The 18,833-nt window shown below is 37.1% G+C and overlaps 2 protein-coding genes across 3 annotated transcripts in view; one reads left to right on the top strand and one right to left on the bottom strand.

Moving 5' to 3' along the window:
- The window catches only part of PDHX (pyruvate dehydrogenase complex component X), a 76,530-nt gene extending 76,313 nt beyond the window's left edge, over positions 1-217 (bottom strand). Inside the window, exon 1 of the mRNA XM_054825798.1 lies at positions 90-217. The gene's annotated coding sequence lies outside the window, so the exon portion shown is untranslated. The remainder of the gene's footprint in view (positions 1-89) is intronic.
- Positions 214-17,012, top strand: APIP (APAF1 interacting protein). 2 transcript variants are annotated; one of them, XM_054825800.1, is made up of 7 exons: positions 214-387; positions 5,893-5,993; positions 9,009-9,057; positions 10,359-10,434; positions 11,570-11,705; positions 14,281-14,448; positions 15,003-17,012. In XM_054825800.1, the coding sequence occupies exons 1-7, from the start codon at positions 352-354 to the stop codon at positions 15,100-15,102; spliced, it is 666 nt and encodes a 221-aa protein (XP_054681775.1). In that variant the 5' UTR covers positions 214-351; the 3' UTR covers positions 15,103-17,012. The 2 variants fall into 2 exon arrangements, with proteins under 2 accessions (XP_054681775.1, XP_054681774.1); XM_054825799.1 differs by having other exon boundaries at positions 242-387; positions 10,359-10,476.
- The last annotated feature ends 1,821 nt before the right edge of the window (positions 17,013-18,833 follow it).

Below are 18,833 nucleotides of genomic sequence, written 5' to 3'. Positions count from 1 at the left end.
CGCCTGCTCAGGCCTGACTACCTCTAACGCCCCGGGTACGAGCAAACGCCTATCACTTACGCACCTGCACCTCTCTCGGATCTGCCTACCTGTCCTCCTCTGGGGTGCACCCGCGTCTCCTCTCGCTACTAGCCCTTTTCTGCCCTCCTGACCTGAGGGGGGGTGAAGGCTGGTCTGTTTATCGCCCCCCGGCCAGTCCGCCTCTACAGTGGGGCAGGGCCCGCGCCGCCCGCTGGAGTATCGGGTCGATGCCCTACCGCCAGAGGTACACAAATTCTCGGCAGGCACCCGCGCGGCCCCCAAAAGAAGCCCCAAAGAAAGGACCCCTGCGCTCGCCGTCCGAGTGGCACCATGGCGGCCACCGTCAGCGACTATAACGCCGTACAGGTAACAAGGGGCCACGCGGAATCCTCACATGCAGCGCCTGCTCCTGAGGCCGCGTGGGCTTTAAAGGGGCCTAGGGCTGGGCAGCAGGACGGGCGCGCACGCCTCGTCCTGGCGGCGTCCACTTTAAGCAGCCCGGCAGTGCTCCATGTGGGGTCAGCTATCTCTTTCCTACAGGGACCCCTTTCCGGCTGGGAGGGGTTCCTGGAGGCCTGAGGTGGGACAGCGAACCGGCAACGACCTTGCTGGTGTGCCTGGGCTCTGCCGTGGCAACCTGTGTCATCCCTGACGCTGCTGACAGGCCCACGCTCTGCCCGCTGCCAGGCTTCGGGCACTTTGCGTCAGCGGGTGCTCCAGGATAGCAGTTCGCAGTTGCGGTAATTGAGGCTATTTTTATAATCTTAGCTAATTACTATTAGCTAGTAACCTTCATAGTTAGTAATTAGCAGGGAGTATAGAGATCTTAGAATATTTACTACACTTCCCAAAATGTTGCCAGCTGACAGTCTTTATCAAACCAAGCAAACATCGTGCTAGAGGGTATGGGAGCGTCACCTGGATGAGGCTTGAAATACCTGTCCTGTTTGAATGTGGAACTGGTCAAGAGACTAGCCCAAGCATCAGGAGCAGTGTGGACTGACAACAGGGAGATGAGAATAATCAGCAGACTAGATAATGTGGCCTATCAGGAAAGAGGGAAAGAATCTGCTTAATGAGAAAAAAAAAAAGAAAAAAATGAGGAACAAATGGAGTTACTGTCTTAATATGTAAAACGTTGTCATAGAGATGAAAGGGAAGAACGTTGTCTTTATGTCTGTAGCTGTTTGGTAAGAAATAACAAGCTTAAATTACAGCAGGCAAGGTTTAGGTTAGGCATTAGGAAAATATTTCTAACCTGAGACAGTTAAACAGGTTGCCTAAGGAGTTTGTGACTCACTGTCATTGTAGGTTTTAAATATGAGGTTAACGTAGAAGCTTCCAAACCTTGTCAAACTTGCCCCAGGCTGCCATCTCCATCACTTTCCCTGTCTCCTGCCTCAGCACCACTGCTGCTGTCTTGTACCTGTGCCCGTTTCTCCCGTGGTGCCACCACTGCCTCACCATGCCTGGTTCTGCAAGTCCGACACCAAATGGAAGAATTCCTGTGGTGTGCAGTTCCCTGTAGCAACTGCATCAAGATGCAAGTGGTCTGTCTGTTCAGAGGGACTGCATTAAAAAAAGCCTCTGGAGACAATATCTCAGGGCTCACAAAATTCCAGTTCCCCTTTGCCTTAAGTCTTACAGTCTTTCTTTAGACCATCAATGATCACTCAGTCTTCAGCTTTAGTCACTGTGGTATCAGGGTGGGGGGAGAGAACAGTGACAGCAGCAATTTTTTCTTAATATTTCAGCAAAGGTATTAGTCTAAGTAACTACCTGCCAACCAGTTTTGGTATGTGCTACTTAATTTTTGCTTTTGTTCTCTTTATTCTGTGAGTGTTAACGGAATACCCCACCTAACGTGGGTTCCTACTGCTAAACAAACGTTTCTCTTGCAAATGTCCTTTCATGACCATAAATTGACTACAGCTGAGCAGTAGAGCAGCTAATCACTTGTCATTTAAAAAAAAACCCCACTATTAAAGCTTCTAATTGCTGCAGTAAAACCAAATCAAAACGTAAAAAGGCACGCCATAAATGATCAATTTCAGTTTGAGGTCTGTACTTGCTGTAAAAATTGACTGTCTGAGCCTTTTAAGTAGAGTAGGAATCCTCACTGCATTGCTTTCCTTACAATTATTTTTTTTCTCACCTAAAAACCCTCCCTTTTGCAATCCTTGTATGGTGCTGAAGGTGTTGTAGAAAAAACTTTTTGAAAGGATCATGACATTTTTGATCCATTTTCTGTTTTCTAAATTCTATTTTCTAAATTCTATTTATTTTTTCCATTTTCTATTTGATCCATTTCTATGCTAAAGACAGATTTTAAACAGAAATCTACCAGCTTATTAATGGTATTTTTCTCACTTTATAATGTAGCACAAATCTCTTTTACCACATCAAACTTACCACTACCTAGCTATTCAACCTGATCATGATTTACTACCCATCAGTATGAAATATCAACAATATGATTTCATCAGTGCAGTCAGTGCTTATTTCTGAGGAAAATATATGATTTCTTAGTAACTTATGAAAGGGAGATACATATTTTAGGCACTGTTTATTTACTATAATATCTTAAAATACCCACATTGTAGTCCAGTTTTAGACCTTTTGAAAATTATCCCCAAAAATTTTACAAATGTGTTTGTTCCACAAGTAGCCTGGGTCCACCTTGATTTCCATTATATTAGATCCACATTGTTTTCTGGGGTTTTGGGTTGGATTTGTTTTGTTTTTTAAATCATATTAGGTACAATAATTTGAGTAAAATAGGAAAAAGCTAATTTTTCTTGAGCAACCACAGTATTGCAGAATATAATTTTTTTAAAAGATTTGACTGCTGGAATAGTCTATATTTTCAGTGAATATAATTTCAGTCCCTGTTTAGAAATTTACCAGCAAATTTGTTTTCAAAAGAATAATTTAATGAATTGAAAAATTAGTCACTTTTAGTTGATAGAAGTTTGTAGAGTTTTCCCTGATACCTAACAGCATGTAGAAACTTACACTGACAACAGCATAGAAGCAAAGAAGCTAAATTGTTCATGTTAGCTGTATCAGAAAACTAGTGGGCCAGATCCTGAGCTGGAGATAGGAAGGAAGAGATAACCAATGGCATCTGTACTTCAACTTAAAATTCAAATTTAAAAGTACTGCTAATTGATATTTTATAAAGAGTAATCCTGTTGAGTTGCCTACTGCTTTCACACATGTTCACTCCTAGGCTTATTACAGCAAGTAGCCTTTTTAGTTATGGAAAGAACAGTCATTTTTATTATCAGTAATTTTAAACATGAAATACAGTAATATTTTTGTTTATGCTTATAATCAGTATCCACTGATCCTGGAAATATACTGTTAAACTCTGAGGATTGATTTATAATCCTGGAATTCTTCAGAAAAATAGTCAGAATTCCTTGATTATGTTTATTTTCATATGTTCTTGAAAGTAGCTTCTGAATTTAAAGTTTTAAAAATTCTTTTTAATGATTTAAAGTGGTGGAAAGTACTCATGTTCTCCCATGAATATGAATTTTGCAGTAAATGTCTAGATTCATTAAACAGGGAAAATATGAAACAAATGTAGGAGTGTTATAATCTAGGGGGGTTTATGGCTGTGTACATTCAATAAATAATAGCAATATAACCTGTTTAATACAAGCTTATTCCATCAAAAGTAGAAGAGACGTAATTTTTCTTTGAAATGAAAAATACTGGTGTAGTATATAAGTTAGAAATAGACAGTGATGTCATTTGGAATAAGAGTCAGAACAAGATAATATGGGACTCAGTTTCATGACAGGTAAATAGATAAAAATTATGTCCAGCCATTAATTCTGTATAAATAAATCAGAACAACAATACAGGGACCCATAATTTACACATAGTATGTGTTTGTTTTGTGTTTGTAAACATAAGACACACACATTAATATTTTCAAATTCACAGTACATATCAGAGTTACTAGTATTTGAGGAATGTTCAGTTAGAGTGTACTTGATATATATTTGTATTTTCAGTGGTGAAGAGCTGGAAAGGAGTGGTTTCATTTTCAGATGTGTGAATGGTGAAGATTTCAGATTTTTTTCACTATAAATGTAGGAATTTGTTTATTTGGCCTGGGGTCTTTTTCCGTCATGTACTCTTGTATATGCTGTTCTATTTGTTTCAGCTAATGTGAACTGATGAAGGTTCAGCGTGCTTTAAAAATCTTAACTTCTTACATAAGTTTATAGGAGTGCTGGTTAGAGTCTTGTTTCTGTCATTTGAAATTATATAAGCAGATGATTTTTTAATATATTGAAAGAGACTGTAAATAGTAGAAACAAAATCAGAGCAGGCAGGAATAGCATCTGAACTGAATTCCAGTTCTTTAAAGATAATTGCTTCAGAAACAAGTGCCATTGAAGAATATCGTGCTACACTATTTAGTTGAAGTTTGAAATACTGATCAGGCTTAATGCATATATAAAAATAATTAGGTGAGAGTTAGCTGCAGTAGAGAGGACTGTATTTGGTGACGTAAGGGTTTAGCCTTCCTAAAACTAATCTATTTTTCTGTTGAAAACCATGTAAGGAGTACATCTGTTGTGCTTAATTGCTGCTTTCTGTCACACCCATATAAGAAACAAAACTAGCTGTGTGTATTGCTCTGGTAATGTAGGTAAAAATCTTAACCCATCCCAGGGAGATAAATTGCTGTAAATAAAATTACTGCTGTTTCTCTACTGTTTAATTCCTTACTTGATGGGTTCAGTTGTATCAGGATCATTGTGAAAGCACATACAATTTTTATTTTTACACTGGTAAATGGGGGAAGACACTGGCTTTTTATTCTCTCAGATATGCTAAAAGAAATACTCAAGACAACATGCAAATGCATAAATTCAAGCACACAGCATGAATTAAAGTAGCATCTCACAGTTTTTTCTGTGTGTACTGGTTATATTTCTCATGTAAATGATTCCAACATTCAAAATTTTTAATTTTCCAATGTAGTATGCACTTAAAAAGACTGCTACCTGTTAGGTACAGCTTGCTTAGTTTTATATGTTCAGTGCAGAGTAATATTTAGGATTTCCAATAAATAGTCTTGACCTGTACTGTAAAGCCATTCTGTTTTAGATTAACTATGAATGAATCTCTGACACCACAGATACCTTTAGTTAATAGATAGATATAGATATATTTATTGATGTAATAAACAATGGAATATAGAAAAAATTAAGAACTTTTTTTGCTCTGAAAGAAATATTAAAATAATGCAATTTGCCTTCTGGCTAAACTGAACGTTAGCTAACCTCACATTGTAATGTAGGAATGTGAAGTTCATCAAATAATTTGCCTATGTTTTTTATGGTATTTTTGACTGCTATGTAAAAATATTATGTAACAGAACTGATGAAGTCTGTTCTACTGAAATTTGTAAATTAATCAAAATAAACTTACAGAAAACTGATTGTTTGGGAAAAGATGTTAGTTGAGCTTTTCAAAATGGATAATGTTAGATGCATTTTTTTTTTAATGGCATTAGTCTGTGACTTAATCTCGCTGATGTAATACCTGTGGGCAACTGCACTCGAATGAATTTGAGATGTGACCTTTCCTGTGAAGGATAATCAGACATGCATTTTATTTGAGGGTTTTATTTGTTCATTTCAAGGCATGAATGACCCCTGCAAAGTGTAAAGGGCATTATGCAAACATGCAGTCATTTTGTAACTGAAGTTCATAAAAGCATAAATTAGACTGTTGTACCACAGTATGAAAGTACTACCCCTTTAAACTAAATTTCAGAATTGAAATTCTTAGGTTTGTGATGTTTCTGATGGTTTTTAATTTATTTCTTTTATTTATTTTTAGGAGAAGTTACATCCAAGAAATCTTATCCCAGAGCTTTGTAGACTGTTTTATGGTTTAGGCTGGGTAACAGGAACTGGTGGAGGAATCAGCTTGAAGCATGGGTAAGTAAAGATGGAAGAGAAAGAATTTGATGGTTAGAGAGAGAGAGGGTGGCTGTGTTTAGTAGTTGGTGAGTGCATTTCAGTTCCACAAAAAATGTTTGAAAGTCAGGAGTGAGCAAGAAGGTAGAGGGACAAATGAACAGTAAGCCAAATTTAACCATATAGAAGGGAGGTGGCTAGTCTGAATCAATCGTTGCAGTGCCTTCAGTGGACAGCCAGCTTCAGGGAGTGACTTTTTTTCTGTCCTTTCCTGTCTTTGTTTAAGGTAGACAATTTGTCTTTAAGGAGCAATGCATTCCACCTTTTTCATTTCATTGACTATGGAATTTAGAGTGGGTTACACCAGGAACACAGCTTTCAAATGTCTGTGGTTAGATGAGATAAATTTCACCCTAGACATTTTGCAGGCAAGACATTTCCTTTAAGAAGGAAATTACTGTTGTACTGAGGTAATTCCTAAGGAGATATTCTTAACATACAATTAAAGCAGGACAGGTAACAGCAAAACATTTTTTTAATGTACTTTGCAGGCTCCTCTCAGTGGCCACTGAAAAAAGGTTAAGTCCTCATTCTGCAAAACACCTTGCACACTGCCTACAATTCTGTGCCCAGTCACAGGGTGTTGTGATACTCTAATTTGAAAGTGTCTGACCTCTCGTTTTTCTGATGTATGCTTCCATGCAGACACAAACAGCCATTTCTGTAGAAATATATTTTTTATGTATATATGTGAAGTAAAGGCTCTAAATGCTAATATTTGTGCTATTCTAATGGCTTTGGGCAGGTCATTTCACTTCCCTGCGTGATTTTGCAAGCAAAACGAGCAATAATAATAATGAGAGAAATGATAAGAGGGTTAATTCTTGTTTTTAAAGTTCTTAATCTATGGAAAGATCTTTCTAGCACTAATTTCTCATCAGTAGCTAAATGTAGCCTATTTTCTTTGTCATTTCAGTGCAATTCATGTTGTTTATGGCAAACAAATGGTGTCAACAGAGAATACACTAACATACTAGTACAGTTTTCCTCAGCAGTTCTATAACTTGGTTGCTCAGACTACACCAAAATACATGTTAGATTTGGTACCAATATTGTACGTGGTCTAGGAATAGTAATCTATGTAGCTGTACTGTTTTATGACTACAGTAACAGTAGCTGTGTTTCAAAATTAATAGTTATGAGGCAGAGGTCAGACTAGCTTAGAATTGTTACATAGGAAATAGTGAAAGAACAATTGAAATTTGATTGAAATTCTAACAACTGGTCTTACCAGTTAATCCTAATCAGCATTACTTACTGTGCAATTTGTATCAACTACTTGGAATAAAAATGCCAGTTAGGACGTGGGACAGCATCGATTTAGAGCTCTTTTTCAAGTGCCCTATATTTCAAAGGCTGTATTTCATCATCAGATTTTCTCTTTGTGATTAATTTCTATAAAAGAAAAACATTTGTTTTAAGAAAAAATGCATGTCTTTCATTAGTAACTGAATTACCACTTGATCACTTGATTTCTCGATATGTTGCGCGCTCAGTCATCTTGCTCATGCAAAGGAATTGAGACTAAATTAATGCAATGTTGACAGTGTTAACTCATGAATGTTAAAAATTACAAATATGATAAAGCCACATTTTGATGTGCCTCACAGCCGTTTTACCACTATGAAGAGTACATCATCTTAAGAGTTGTATTTTTGGAAGAGTTAGAATGATAGAATCGTAGAATCATTTTGGTTGGAAAAGATCCTTAAGATCATCAAGTCTAACCGGAAACTTAACACTGCCAAGTTGACCACTAAACCATGTCCCTAAGTACCACATCTACATGTCTTTTAAATACCTCCAGGGATGGTAACTCAACCACTTCTCTCAGCAGCCTGTTCCAATGCTTAACAACCCTTTCAGTGAAGAAATTTTTCCTAATATCCAATCTAAACCTCCCCTGGAACAACTTGAGGTCACTTCCTCTTGTCCTATTGCTTGTTACTTGGGAAGAGAGACCAACACCCACCTGCTTACAACCTCCTTTCAGGTAGTTATATAGAGAGCAATAAGGTTTCCCCTCAGCCTCCTTTTCTTCAGACTAAATAACCCCAGTTCCCTCAGCTGCTCCTTATGAGACTTGTTCTCTAGACCCTTCACCAGCTTCATTGCTCTTCTAAGTGCTGTTGTCCAGAAATATGAACATTTCGTGGTCCTTAGGAAATGTATCTGTAGCTTAACTAATTATTCACTAGATGTCTCTGTGCTCCTGAATTTAGTATGTTTCTGTTGAAACCAAATAGTGATTACAGTTGAGAAAGATAATCTGAATTTTTTTTTGCTATTATTGAAAATATTTCAGATGCCATCTTAAAATAACTTTAATGTAAATTGATTTTTTATAGTCTCTGTTTATGTAAACCTTGCAAGAAGTGATGCACTTCTACTTGAATTTCAGTCACTTAATTGCACTGAGTTAGTATTAACTTTTTATTAATACAAATAAATTTATAAATGCATTAAAAACCTAAACTACACAGTTATAACAAAACCCAGTAGTATTTACATTGTAGAATACTACAGATAATTAAAATTGTTTATAGGTAGTCTGTGAATTTTTAAGTAATAGTTTTGTCACCTGTTTTGTCATAGATCAATATCTACTTGCAACTTGTCTCGTTCCATTTTTATTCTGAATTCTGGGGATTTGAGTTTGGAATTACTGCAAGGGGAGGCTGTGTGCTTTTCTTTGTAGGAATAATAAGGCTGCAATTCCTACGTGTGTTTCAGATCTCTTGTCAAGTTGAAAGCATGGTTTTGTAAATCTGCAAGTTAAAGATTTTATATGCCCTTTTATGATTCAGGTCTATTTTGAAAACCATCTACATGTCAATCTATGGAAGGAACAAGAAAGTTATTAAATTACGAGCTACTAGATCTGCTATTTCCCTTTCAGAGGATTGAGAGCTCTAATGCCCATGCAATTCAACAACCCTGTGTTTATCGATTTTCACTGTCTGTAACTTTTCTTAGGAATGAAATCTACATCGCTCCTTCAGGAGTCCAAAAGGAAAGAATGGAGGTATGTTAAACTGTATTTTTATCTCGGAGCTCATTTTGAGATGGATGAAAGTACCTTTCTTTAGAATTTCATTTTTCCTTATGTAGAGTTAGAGACTTGTTATACTATTGACTGCCTTACTAAAACAACTGAGGATTTTGCCCAGTACTCCACTAGCATAGCAAGCCAACGTGTGTTTCAGTGGCCAGTGTAGATTAGTCTTCATGATCTCTTTGCTTTACATTAACACAGAAGACTCTGAGATTCAAACATGACTCAAGTTCAGCTTTATTCTTTGTCAAGCTTGAATGGCTTTATAGCGGTCTGGCTACAGTTTCAAGTTACTGTGACACACCTCATTAACACCTCATCTCTATTTATTTTCATTTGAGTGATTACAAATCTTTGTCTTGATATTCTCAGTGAATAGATGCACTCGCTCTCCTCATGAAAAGGTGACCTTATCTATGTGACTCCTTTCCAAAAATACCCCCAAAATATAAATGGAAGGGAAAGTTGGAAATAAGTATTTTATGACAGCAGGAACTCCCCCAGAATAGAACAATATGTGGAAATGATTTGTTGTTTTATAGATCTGAGGGTAAATACAATGAGAAGAGAAAGGAATCTCTTCACTGACAGAAACTTGGAGTTTTGCAGCAGTGCTCACTGAGAATGTTAGCAAGTAAGGCACGCAAATGCATACCATGGCAAGACCATGGTGGTCTGTTTTTTGCTAGCAGTAGCAGTGGATTGATCACAATGGGTAAGGAAGCCTCTTGCAACTGTATTTCCTGTTGATTTTTAAAATAACATTAAAGAAAAAATTTGATTGCTGGCCTGAACAATTCTTTGTACCATTATGAGTAGCTGATTGATGCAAAGGTAACATTCGTGTAAAGCTACTAAAAGCAAAGCTTAAAGAAATAGTTCTACAAGTTAAATATATTACTTGCAGGTTTACTTCATGTCCTTTGTTGGTTCTTTAAGGGGGGAAGGAAAAGTACATCTACATTTCTTTTTTTGAATCAGTTACTGCTTTTCCTTTTGATCTATTATCTGTTATTTAGATACAGGCTGTCTCCTTTCTGAGAAAATTTTAGTTTTACAAATATCTGCTTGGCAGCAGTCTGATATTAATTCACATTGCACATGTCAGTAAGTAGTTTTAGAAGCTAGAATAAATGTGGTGCATTAAAGCACTTCTACAAAGTTAAAATCACTGTCTATATTAAATATATGGTGTATATATTTGTCTCCCTAGAAGGAAAACAAAACCATTTGGGTCATCACAGGTCAAAATAATTTCTTCTTTCTTACAGCCAGAAGATATGTTTGTTTGTGACATGAATGGACTGGACATCAGTGGTCCTCCACCGCACAAGAAATTAAAGAAAAGTCAGTGCACACCTCTTTTTATGAATGCCTACACTATGAGAGGTGTGTAGCAAATGTTACTAGTTCAGGAATGATTGAAAAAATGTATGTATGCATCCACAAAATTGAAATTCAATACCATACTCCTTATACCTGGAAGTTACAGTGAAATTAACACAAAACTATAAAATAAATTGGTTTGCAAAGGACTATGCACAACGGAAGGTAATCCATGGTAACATCCTGTGAATTTCATTTACATTTTAATCTTCTCCCGTATACCTGTGATCATCGTTTTGATACTGATTTTTAGTGCAGTATATTAGTAGGTTGTGGGAGCAGCTGGGGGATTTACAGGTGTTTTATACAGTAGTTTTACCTTTTCAGCAACTATGTTTTAGATGCTTATACAACCATTGGCTGCCATCAAAGGCTCTAAATTACAGATAGGTGAAAAAAGTATGAAACTTCTCTTTTGCCAGTGGACAGTAATAGAGAGCTTCTGCTGTTGTGTAAGATTCACATCTGTTACTTTAGAAAGAATTTAGGGAGTCTCTTCTGATCTTCCTACACAAGAAGCTTAAATGTGTACCTGAGGAAAACCCATTTCATGTTTTGGGCAACGTTGCAACTTTGTAAGTAAATTATAATTATTGTCTACCTATCTTTCAATCATGACACAATAAGATAACAATAAATATTTTTTCAGAGAATCAGTGGATAATTGAAGAAGAGTACTAGCATAAAAAGAAAGTAAAAGTCTTTAAACTTTCGTCTCACAAATAAGTTTGGAAATTCTTTAGAATCTCAGAACTCTGATAATAGAGGGTTTCAGTCATTGCAGTATGTAAAGAAATGTACAGGTAGTGTTTCTCCTTGAATTTATGCGAGTAGTTTCTCCTCTGGAATTTGTCACTAACTGCAAGTTAACACTAGTGTCCTAAGACAATACATAATTATCCTTTATAGATGAGTAATTATCTTATACCTTTATTTAGGTTGCTGTGTATTTTTTCCTCTAATACTGTAGATCACCATTTGCTAAGATGCCTAGCCAAAGGAAACGTATCAAGTATGTGAATAAAAATCTTCTTAACAGACACATTTTAAAATTAATTCTAAAAATATATTTTTTTTCTTCTTTTTCTGTTCTTAGGGGCAGGCGCAGTGATCCATACTCATTCCAAGGCTGCTGTTATGGCTACCCTTCTTTACCCAGGGAGTGAGTTCAGTATTACCCATCAGGAGATGATAAAAGGAATCCAGAAGTGCACTTCAGGAGGCTATTACCGGTACATACCTATATTTAAGAAGAGAGGCGTGCTATTTGATCATTTGTTTTCCACAAGATAAATAGATGACAAGTCTTTTGAGTTAGTGCGTTGAACTGTGTGATATAAAGTATTAGGAATAAGAAGTAAAAAAGACCTGTGAAATAAATCAGTCATTGGCTTTCCCTAAGTAAGTCTCAAGCCTGTGGAAGAGATGAGGTAAAATCTTGTAATGTCAAGGCTACTGTGGGTGTTGACCTACAGAAACAAACCAAATAAAGAGCTATGTCCTGACAAATATCTCAGGAGCAGAGATGTTAATACATCTATTCAATGTTACACTGAAACTGGAGCCAGCCAGCATTAGGTTGGATTGACAACCTACAAACTACATTTGGGTGGACTTCACATATCACTGCCTGTGCTAGTTTAGGGCATGTTAAGAGAGTAGAGGATTTCAGATTTTGCTTGACAGACTTTGAAAGAAAAATCAGAATAAACAGGGCATTAAAGAAAATGTTACTACTTTTCATGGATGAGCTCTGAGGTAAGCGCTGAGTTATTCCAGATTATGTGTGGTGGCTTGTTTTGAGGATTCCACCCACAGAGTGTCGAATTGGGATCTGCAGACAACATTTATATAATATGTGACAATTAGATGGAAAAATGAAATGCTAAATTCTTTCACTTTTTGATGTTAATTTTTATAACTATTGCCCTTTGGCAAGGGAGCAAGCCATATGTCTGGCGTGTGATTTTATGCCTGGACATATTTTATTCAGTTTTGATTGACTTGCCAGCTTTACCTTCCTGTCAGCATTAGCATTTGTATTTTTAATGGGGCAAAAGACACCCCTTATACTGAATTGTCTAACAACACTAGTTTAAAAAAAATCCACAACAATTTTCTTCTTTGGATATGCATTTTGAATTTTCAAACATTCCTAAATGTTCATTAGGAGACATTGTATTTACTGAGTTCCATATCCTGTGTCATCCTGTTAATTCACCAGAAAAACTAAAGAAATCAAAGCACCAGATTACATGGTTCCTAAGTACATATTTGTCCATACTAGACTAATTCCACTGTCTTGCCTCACACAAGGCTCCCCATTGAATTCAAAAGAAATTGGATCGTACAGAATGGGATCTTTCAAAAAACAGGTTCACAACATGTTTCTAATTGCATAAATCTTTTCTGGAAGCTATCCAGAAAAATGCTACAGATAGGATAAACAGAAGTATTTGTTGTCCTAAATATTATTCCAGTGATGTCAGAATAGTTTTACTTTTGACTTCGGTAGAAGGAGAACTAGATCTATAGTAAATAGCTTTGAAAGCCTCAGACTGTCCCAGGATATTTTATATGAAAGTTTGGTTAAATGTAGGCTGCTTATATTTCAATAAAACTAAAGAGATATCAAGTATTTAACTCATTCAGAGCCTTCTTGGGGTTTTATAGATACTAGTTCTCGATAAAAAGCTTACGGTTATGATTAGGAGTCAGTTATGGTATTTATACCTGCTTCCAAACTCATGTCCAAGTAGAAAACGGAACCTTGGTAACCAATCCCTTAGCTCATTTGGCCTCACTAGCAGAAAACACTCCAAATCTAATTTTATCGATCAGCATATGTAAAAGTCAAAGTAAACCTACAAAAAACACTTAATTTTCTTCATTCACTATTTTATAGACTTCCTTGGGAAAGAGTCGGCATTGAAAACTGTAAGGGATGAGACTTTTTAGTTTTCTGAATATTTTGATTTGAAGTACAAGCTGTTTTATTTTTACCATTGGTTTCTCTCTGTGTTCTATAAAAGTAAGTACTACTAGCATCCACTCATGAAATATCCATGGGATCTCAGTGATAAAACTGAACCTGAACTGGGGACTTATTAAAACTATTTAAACAAGTTTCTGCCAGTGTTAATTAAGGTTCACACAATGCCAAATATCCCAGTCCTCCTTCAGAAGAAACTCTTAGACAAGTTCCACTGAGTAACATGCATCATCTTGTCTTTGGAACTGGGGTTCTCAGGCTCTCTTAAGATCACATATAGCCCACCAATGACTCCATCACAGACAATTTATTTTTCATGTGTTGACCCTTCTTTCTATTTATATGCCTTAGCAGGACAATCTTATTTCCAGGGGCTTTTTGAACTACCTAAATTAATTTTTTTTTCTGCTCTCTAGTAAACAGCTTCATTTCCTTCTTCATGATGTGAATCTTTTAAATAATTTCATCTGAGATACAGCTTGTACGTGATGCCAATACAGGATGAAGAGAGTCTGAAAAAGTTGCGAAGGGACCCAACTACAAAGTTATACATGAACAAACGGCTACACCTAATACCTTAAAGTGTTATTTTCTTTTTGTGCCTTAAGTGTAGCTCAGGTATTGCTACATTTGAGAATGGGAGATGTTCCTGAGAGTTCTTATGTTACAGCATGACTCACAAGAGAAAAGCGTAAAATCACTAGTGTTGAGAATTTAACATCTTTACACAGTCAAAGGAGAATCTCTTAGAGAAAAGTTTCATACATCCAAACACAGCAGGTTTTTAAGTACATGAACATTCATTTTTCTTTCAGATATGATGATACACTAGTGGTTCCAATTATTGAGAATACACCAGAAGAGAAGGATCTCAAGGAAAGAATGGCACGTGCAGTGGAAAAATACCCAGACTCTTGTGCTGTATTGGTCAGACGTCACGGAGTTTACGTATGGGGAGAAACATGGGAAAAAGCCAAAACAATGTGAGTACAATTTAGGCATATGGTATCTTTTGCCATTATATCTCAAAATCGTAATGACTTTAATATCCTGTGTATTTCCAACCCATGGATAATGATTCAGAACATTAATTTCTGGCCTCACTGAATGTATAGGGAGCTTTTAGGAATGGGTTCATCCATGATTCCACCACTTGGTTTTCCTTTCATATCATATGCTGGCTGAAAGGGTTTCCAACATTTTCCTTTCATATGGACAAGTCCCTCCTCATACGAAACCTGCAGGCAATCTCTGCTTTTATATAACACCTGCCAATACAGTTTGTGTAGTCTTTCCTAGTCCCATTTTTGTAATTTAGTTCTTCATTTGCTGATGGAACTGCAGCAAATCAGGATCATGTAGCAAAAATGCCAGGCACTTTCCATACCACAGTAATGGAAATAAATAATAGAGCTGTCCAGTCAGACTGTCGCATTGGTGATGGAAAGCTCAAGAAAGAAAACTATTAATTTTCGTAAGACGTGGTAAGACTTGAGCCTTACTTTACCTTTCACTTTTTTTTCCCTTTCAATTTTAGGTGTGAGTGTTACGATTACTTGTTCGATATTGCAGTGCAAATGAAGCAGCATGGGCTAGATCCTTCAAAACATCCAGCAGGAGAAAACGGGATCTTGTAAATGACAACAGCATTTATATTCAGGTGTGAATTTATCTGTAGAGATGATCTGTTTGGAGGGAGAGACCGCAGATGACACCATCACTTCAGTCTGCTTTCCCATTCAGAAAACTTCAGTATTCCACATCTCCCCCGCTCCGCTCCATTACCATTGTAATTATATCTATGCCTGAAATAATGCTCCTTTACCACACAATGCAACAAAAAGATATGTATTATAGTTAAGTATGTCCTGTGCATATTTTAGCACATATGTACAGCATGGAATGCAACTGCTTTTTAAAACTAAATTGTATCAAGAATTACCAGAAAAAGCCAATGGAGAAAAAAAAGACCCCAGCCTAGTAAGCTAATCTATACAGAGATGTCTGAACACCCACTTTTGTTCTTCAGCTTGCAGAATCAGGTTTGATTTCAGTCCATCTCAGTGATGTTACTTATATGGTGGGTTGGTTTTGGTTTTTTCCTTCAGCAGAAATGGCTGGTTGCAATTTGATTGTTTCAATGATTAGTGTCACCTGTTTACCATAACTTTCTGTTTTCTAATGTAGCAATGATCAGTACTTGAAAGTTTTCATAACAAATATTTTAAAGTAAAGGCACATAGATAATATGAAACAACTCTTATGTAACCAATGTACAGCTCGGTATGGCAAAACACAGTGCAAGCATAATGTTTCAGAGTCTGGGACACTTCTTCCTGTAAATCTATGCAAGTTTTAAGATACTAATACTGAGATTATAAATTTTTGCTTGGCCAAAGTGGTGGTCTAGTTAAACAGAATAAGCTAACTTGTTGCCCAGAGTTGGCCCATCTGATAATCTTCTCCACCCACCACGTTTGCATCAGAAGAGATGACAAATGGCTGCTCAGGCAGCATGAGCCCAGAACAGACAGGTACTTGGATCATTAGCCTTTATGCCCACACTAGAGGATGAAGCAGTGGGACAGGAGGCTTGCTGTCGAGGGAGTCGCTGCATGAACAGGTATTTGGAGTGCTGCCACTGCATAGAGTGATGAAGGCACGCTGGCTACCATACCTCTACAGAGCTACCTCACGGCCTGCAAGAACCATTCCTAAAATTGCTCCTCAGCCCCTACAGTTGAATAGGTTGGGCTAACGTAGTCACATTAATATTCCTTTGCCTATTTCTTATGAATTAAATACCTAATTTTAGAATATCTTCATTTTTATCCTGTGATTCTATTTCATGCTCTAAAAACCAGAAGGGGGTGCTGTTATACTTGGCTATTTGACAGATGTTAGCAGTCACTTTTGACTGTTTAAACACATCCAAGAATAAAAGGAGAGTTAAAACAGGAAAAAAAAACCACCCCAAAATGCTGAACAATCATTGCTATTTATGAATCCTGTCAAATGCTACAGTAGGAGGAATGAAAACTCACATGCAAAAAAATTTTTGAAAAAAAGCTATGGAGAACTAATGTGACATTTTGTTTGCATTCTTTAAAAATTCATATTTCAACAACCTACACTTGTTGATCCTGCTCTACTACTACATCGTTTAACTTGTTCTAGGTTTCCATTTCTGAAAGTTATAGTAGCCTTTATTCTTGGGGGAAAAAGTGAGGACGGCCCCTCAATTAGAAGTTAGGTGTAAAATTTTAAAGCATTGTTTGAACTGTTGATTCATTCATGCTGTGTTAATAGGGTTTGGGTTTTTTTAATTAAGCCTGTAGCATATGTATTTTTAAATTGTCTTAATTGTCATTATAATGAGTAGGAAGCACATAATTTTATAGCGTCCATTTGCAAGTTGTTACTGAGAGACTGCTCCGGATTTCAGTAAGATGTTGTTTATTACAAGTTGAAAACAGCTTTTTATGACCTATGATTAGTCAGTTTAAGGTAGATTTATTTAAACTGCTCATTAAAATATAGTCTTACATATTTATGTGTCTTAGTGTCTTCTTTCAAAATTTCCTGGAGTGGTTCCCGAGTGGCATCAGTCTAAGCCTCGATTGACCAACTTTCTGATCGAGTATTGAGACTCTAGTCCCAAGGGTGAATTGAGGCAGGGTAGGCACCAATTGTTTTCTGCTAGGGGCCATGCTTTCCCACCACTTCCCCTTGGATCATCTCTGGCACATTAATTCACCTCATGGATGCTCAAAAGCTCTTCAACCTAAGAGGAAACTACTGCAGGAGTAGGGGAAAGAAAATTACTCTATTTTTTCCTAATAAGCCACTGGTAAAACGTTGAATCAACTCAGAGGTGGGTCCAAAGAGAACCAGAGCTGGGGCAAAAGGGGAGATGGCTAAAGCCAGAGATGGCAGACAATGCTTCCCCCATTTCATGAGGATGACTATTCAGCCATACTCAGCAACTTGTGGACAGGCATTTGCTGTGGATGTTCTGAAGAGTTTAGAAAGAACTGAAATCTATGGAAAGTATTCTGCTAAACCAAGAAGTCAGGAAGAAACTTCTTATATTTTTAACCTGTTAATGAGCATTTTTTCTTTACTTATGTATGTTAGCCTACTGATCATAGCACAACATATGCCTTTAGGCTCTCTAGTTACTGGTAATTGTGTTGTGCTGAACAAAAACCATCCTGCTTTGGCTTGGTGGGTATTTGTGTGCCCACATAACAGTGTCACTGGGCTCTGACAAAACTCATTTGCAGTAAGGCATCATGGTATAAGCCAAGCACCTGCTAACCTGATCCAACCTGCTGGGTACCAGCTGTTTCTAAGCAGTAAAATGTGGTCGCCTGTGCCATGACAGCCTGGTGTACCCAACAGAGTTGTTGCTACTATGCTGTCAGTTTGTCAGCAACCAGATCCCTCTTATCTCCACATCCTTGTAGCAACTACAGCCTGTCTTTCTGTGCTGCACAAGAGAGCGTGTTCAGCATCTGCTGCTACCAGACCAACAGCAGATGTCAAAGATGACATCAACACCTCAACTGATGAATTGACCCCTCCACAGGAATGATTTGTTACAAAACAATCTGCCATCAGAAACTTGCTGAGTACTCATCTACCAAAATAACATACCCTCACCTCTCTGGGATGCTTCAGATTTTCTGTATAGGAAATACCTAAGCTTTGCCCTCAAATTCTCTTGTCCCTGTCAGTCAGATGTCAACTAAAGAGTTGTTAAAGGAATTACCATATAGTTCAAATAGGCCCCATTTTTTCCCCTTGATGACAGGACTTCAAGATCCACCAGCGTCAATTATAGTGAATTTAATTGACCAGAATCTTTGCCATTCTATTCTTATATTAAAGGAATAACCATGTTTAGTTCTTTTCTGGATTTCTTTACACATTTTAGGAACACAAGAGCATTAATTGTTTTGTGGTTTATGCCATTCACTATATTTCTGAACTCCCTTCCCAAACACTTGTGCTATCTGATTCTTAAAAAAAGTAGTGATGCTATGCTGACAGACTGGCAGGTTTCATTAAGATAGGTGTCTTGTGGCTACTGTACTGTATGTAGTGCTGTACCTGCAGTGTGCAACCTTTAAACTTTAAGGGAAGGGTGAACTTAATTATTGTGAAATACTGGTTATCACTAAGTTGCTACGGGTTGTGGATTATATGTTTTTTGATACATTTTTTCATTATTAGACACTTGTCAGTGGCAAATATTTTGCAGTGACGCCACATCTTGTGAGTGTATGTAGACTGCAGTAAGAACTTGGGTGAAAAATGTTATATTTTAGATCGGAGAGTGACTTTGGACAGGCTGCATACTCCT

The sequence above is a fragment of the Grus americana genome, chromosome 5, assembly GCF_028858705.1.
Source record: "Grus americana isolate bGruAme1 chromosome 5, bGruAme1.mat, whole genome shotgun sequence".
In the NCBI taxonomy this organism is placed as follows: Eukaryota; Metazoa; Chordata; class Aves; order Gruiformes; family Gruidae; genus Grus; species Grus americana.
Note: the sequence above shows the minus strand (reverse complement) of the source record. Positions and strands in the feature narration are given on the sequence as shown.

What these genes read in the sequence shown, in the direction of transcription:
- APIP (XM_054825799.1), top strand. Translation starts at nt 352, where the DNA reads ATGGCGGCCACCGTCAGCGACTATAACGCCGTACAG. An exon ending in GCGACTATAACGCCGTACAG is followed by an intron (nt 388 to 5,892) that starts GTAACAAGGGGC and finishes ATTTATTTTTAG; the next exon opens with GAGAAGTTACATCCAAGAAA. An exon ending in GGAATCAGCTTGAAGCATGG is followed by an intron (nt 5,994 to 9,008) that starts GTAAGTAAAGAT and finishes AACTTTTCTTAG; the next exon opens with GAATGAAATCTACATCGCTC.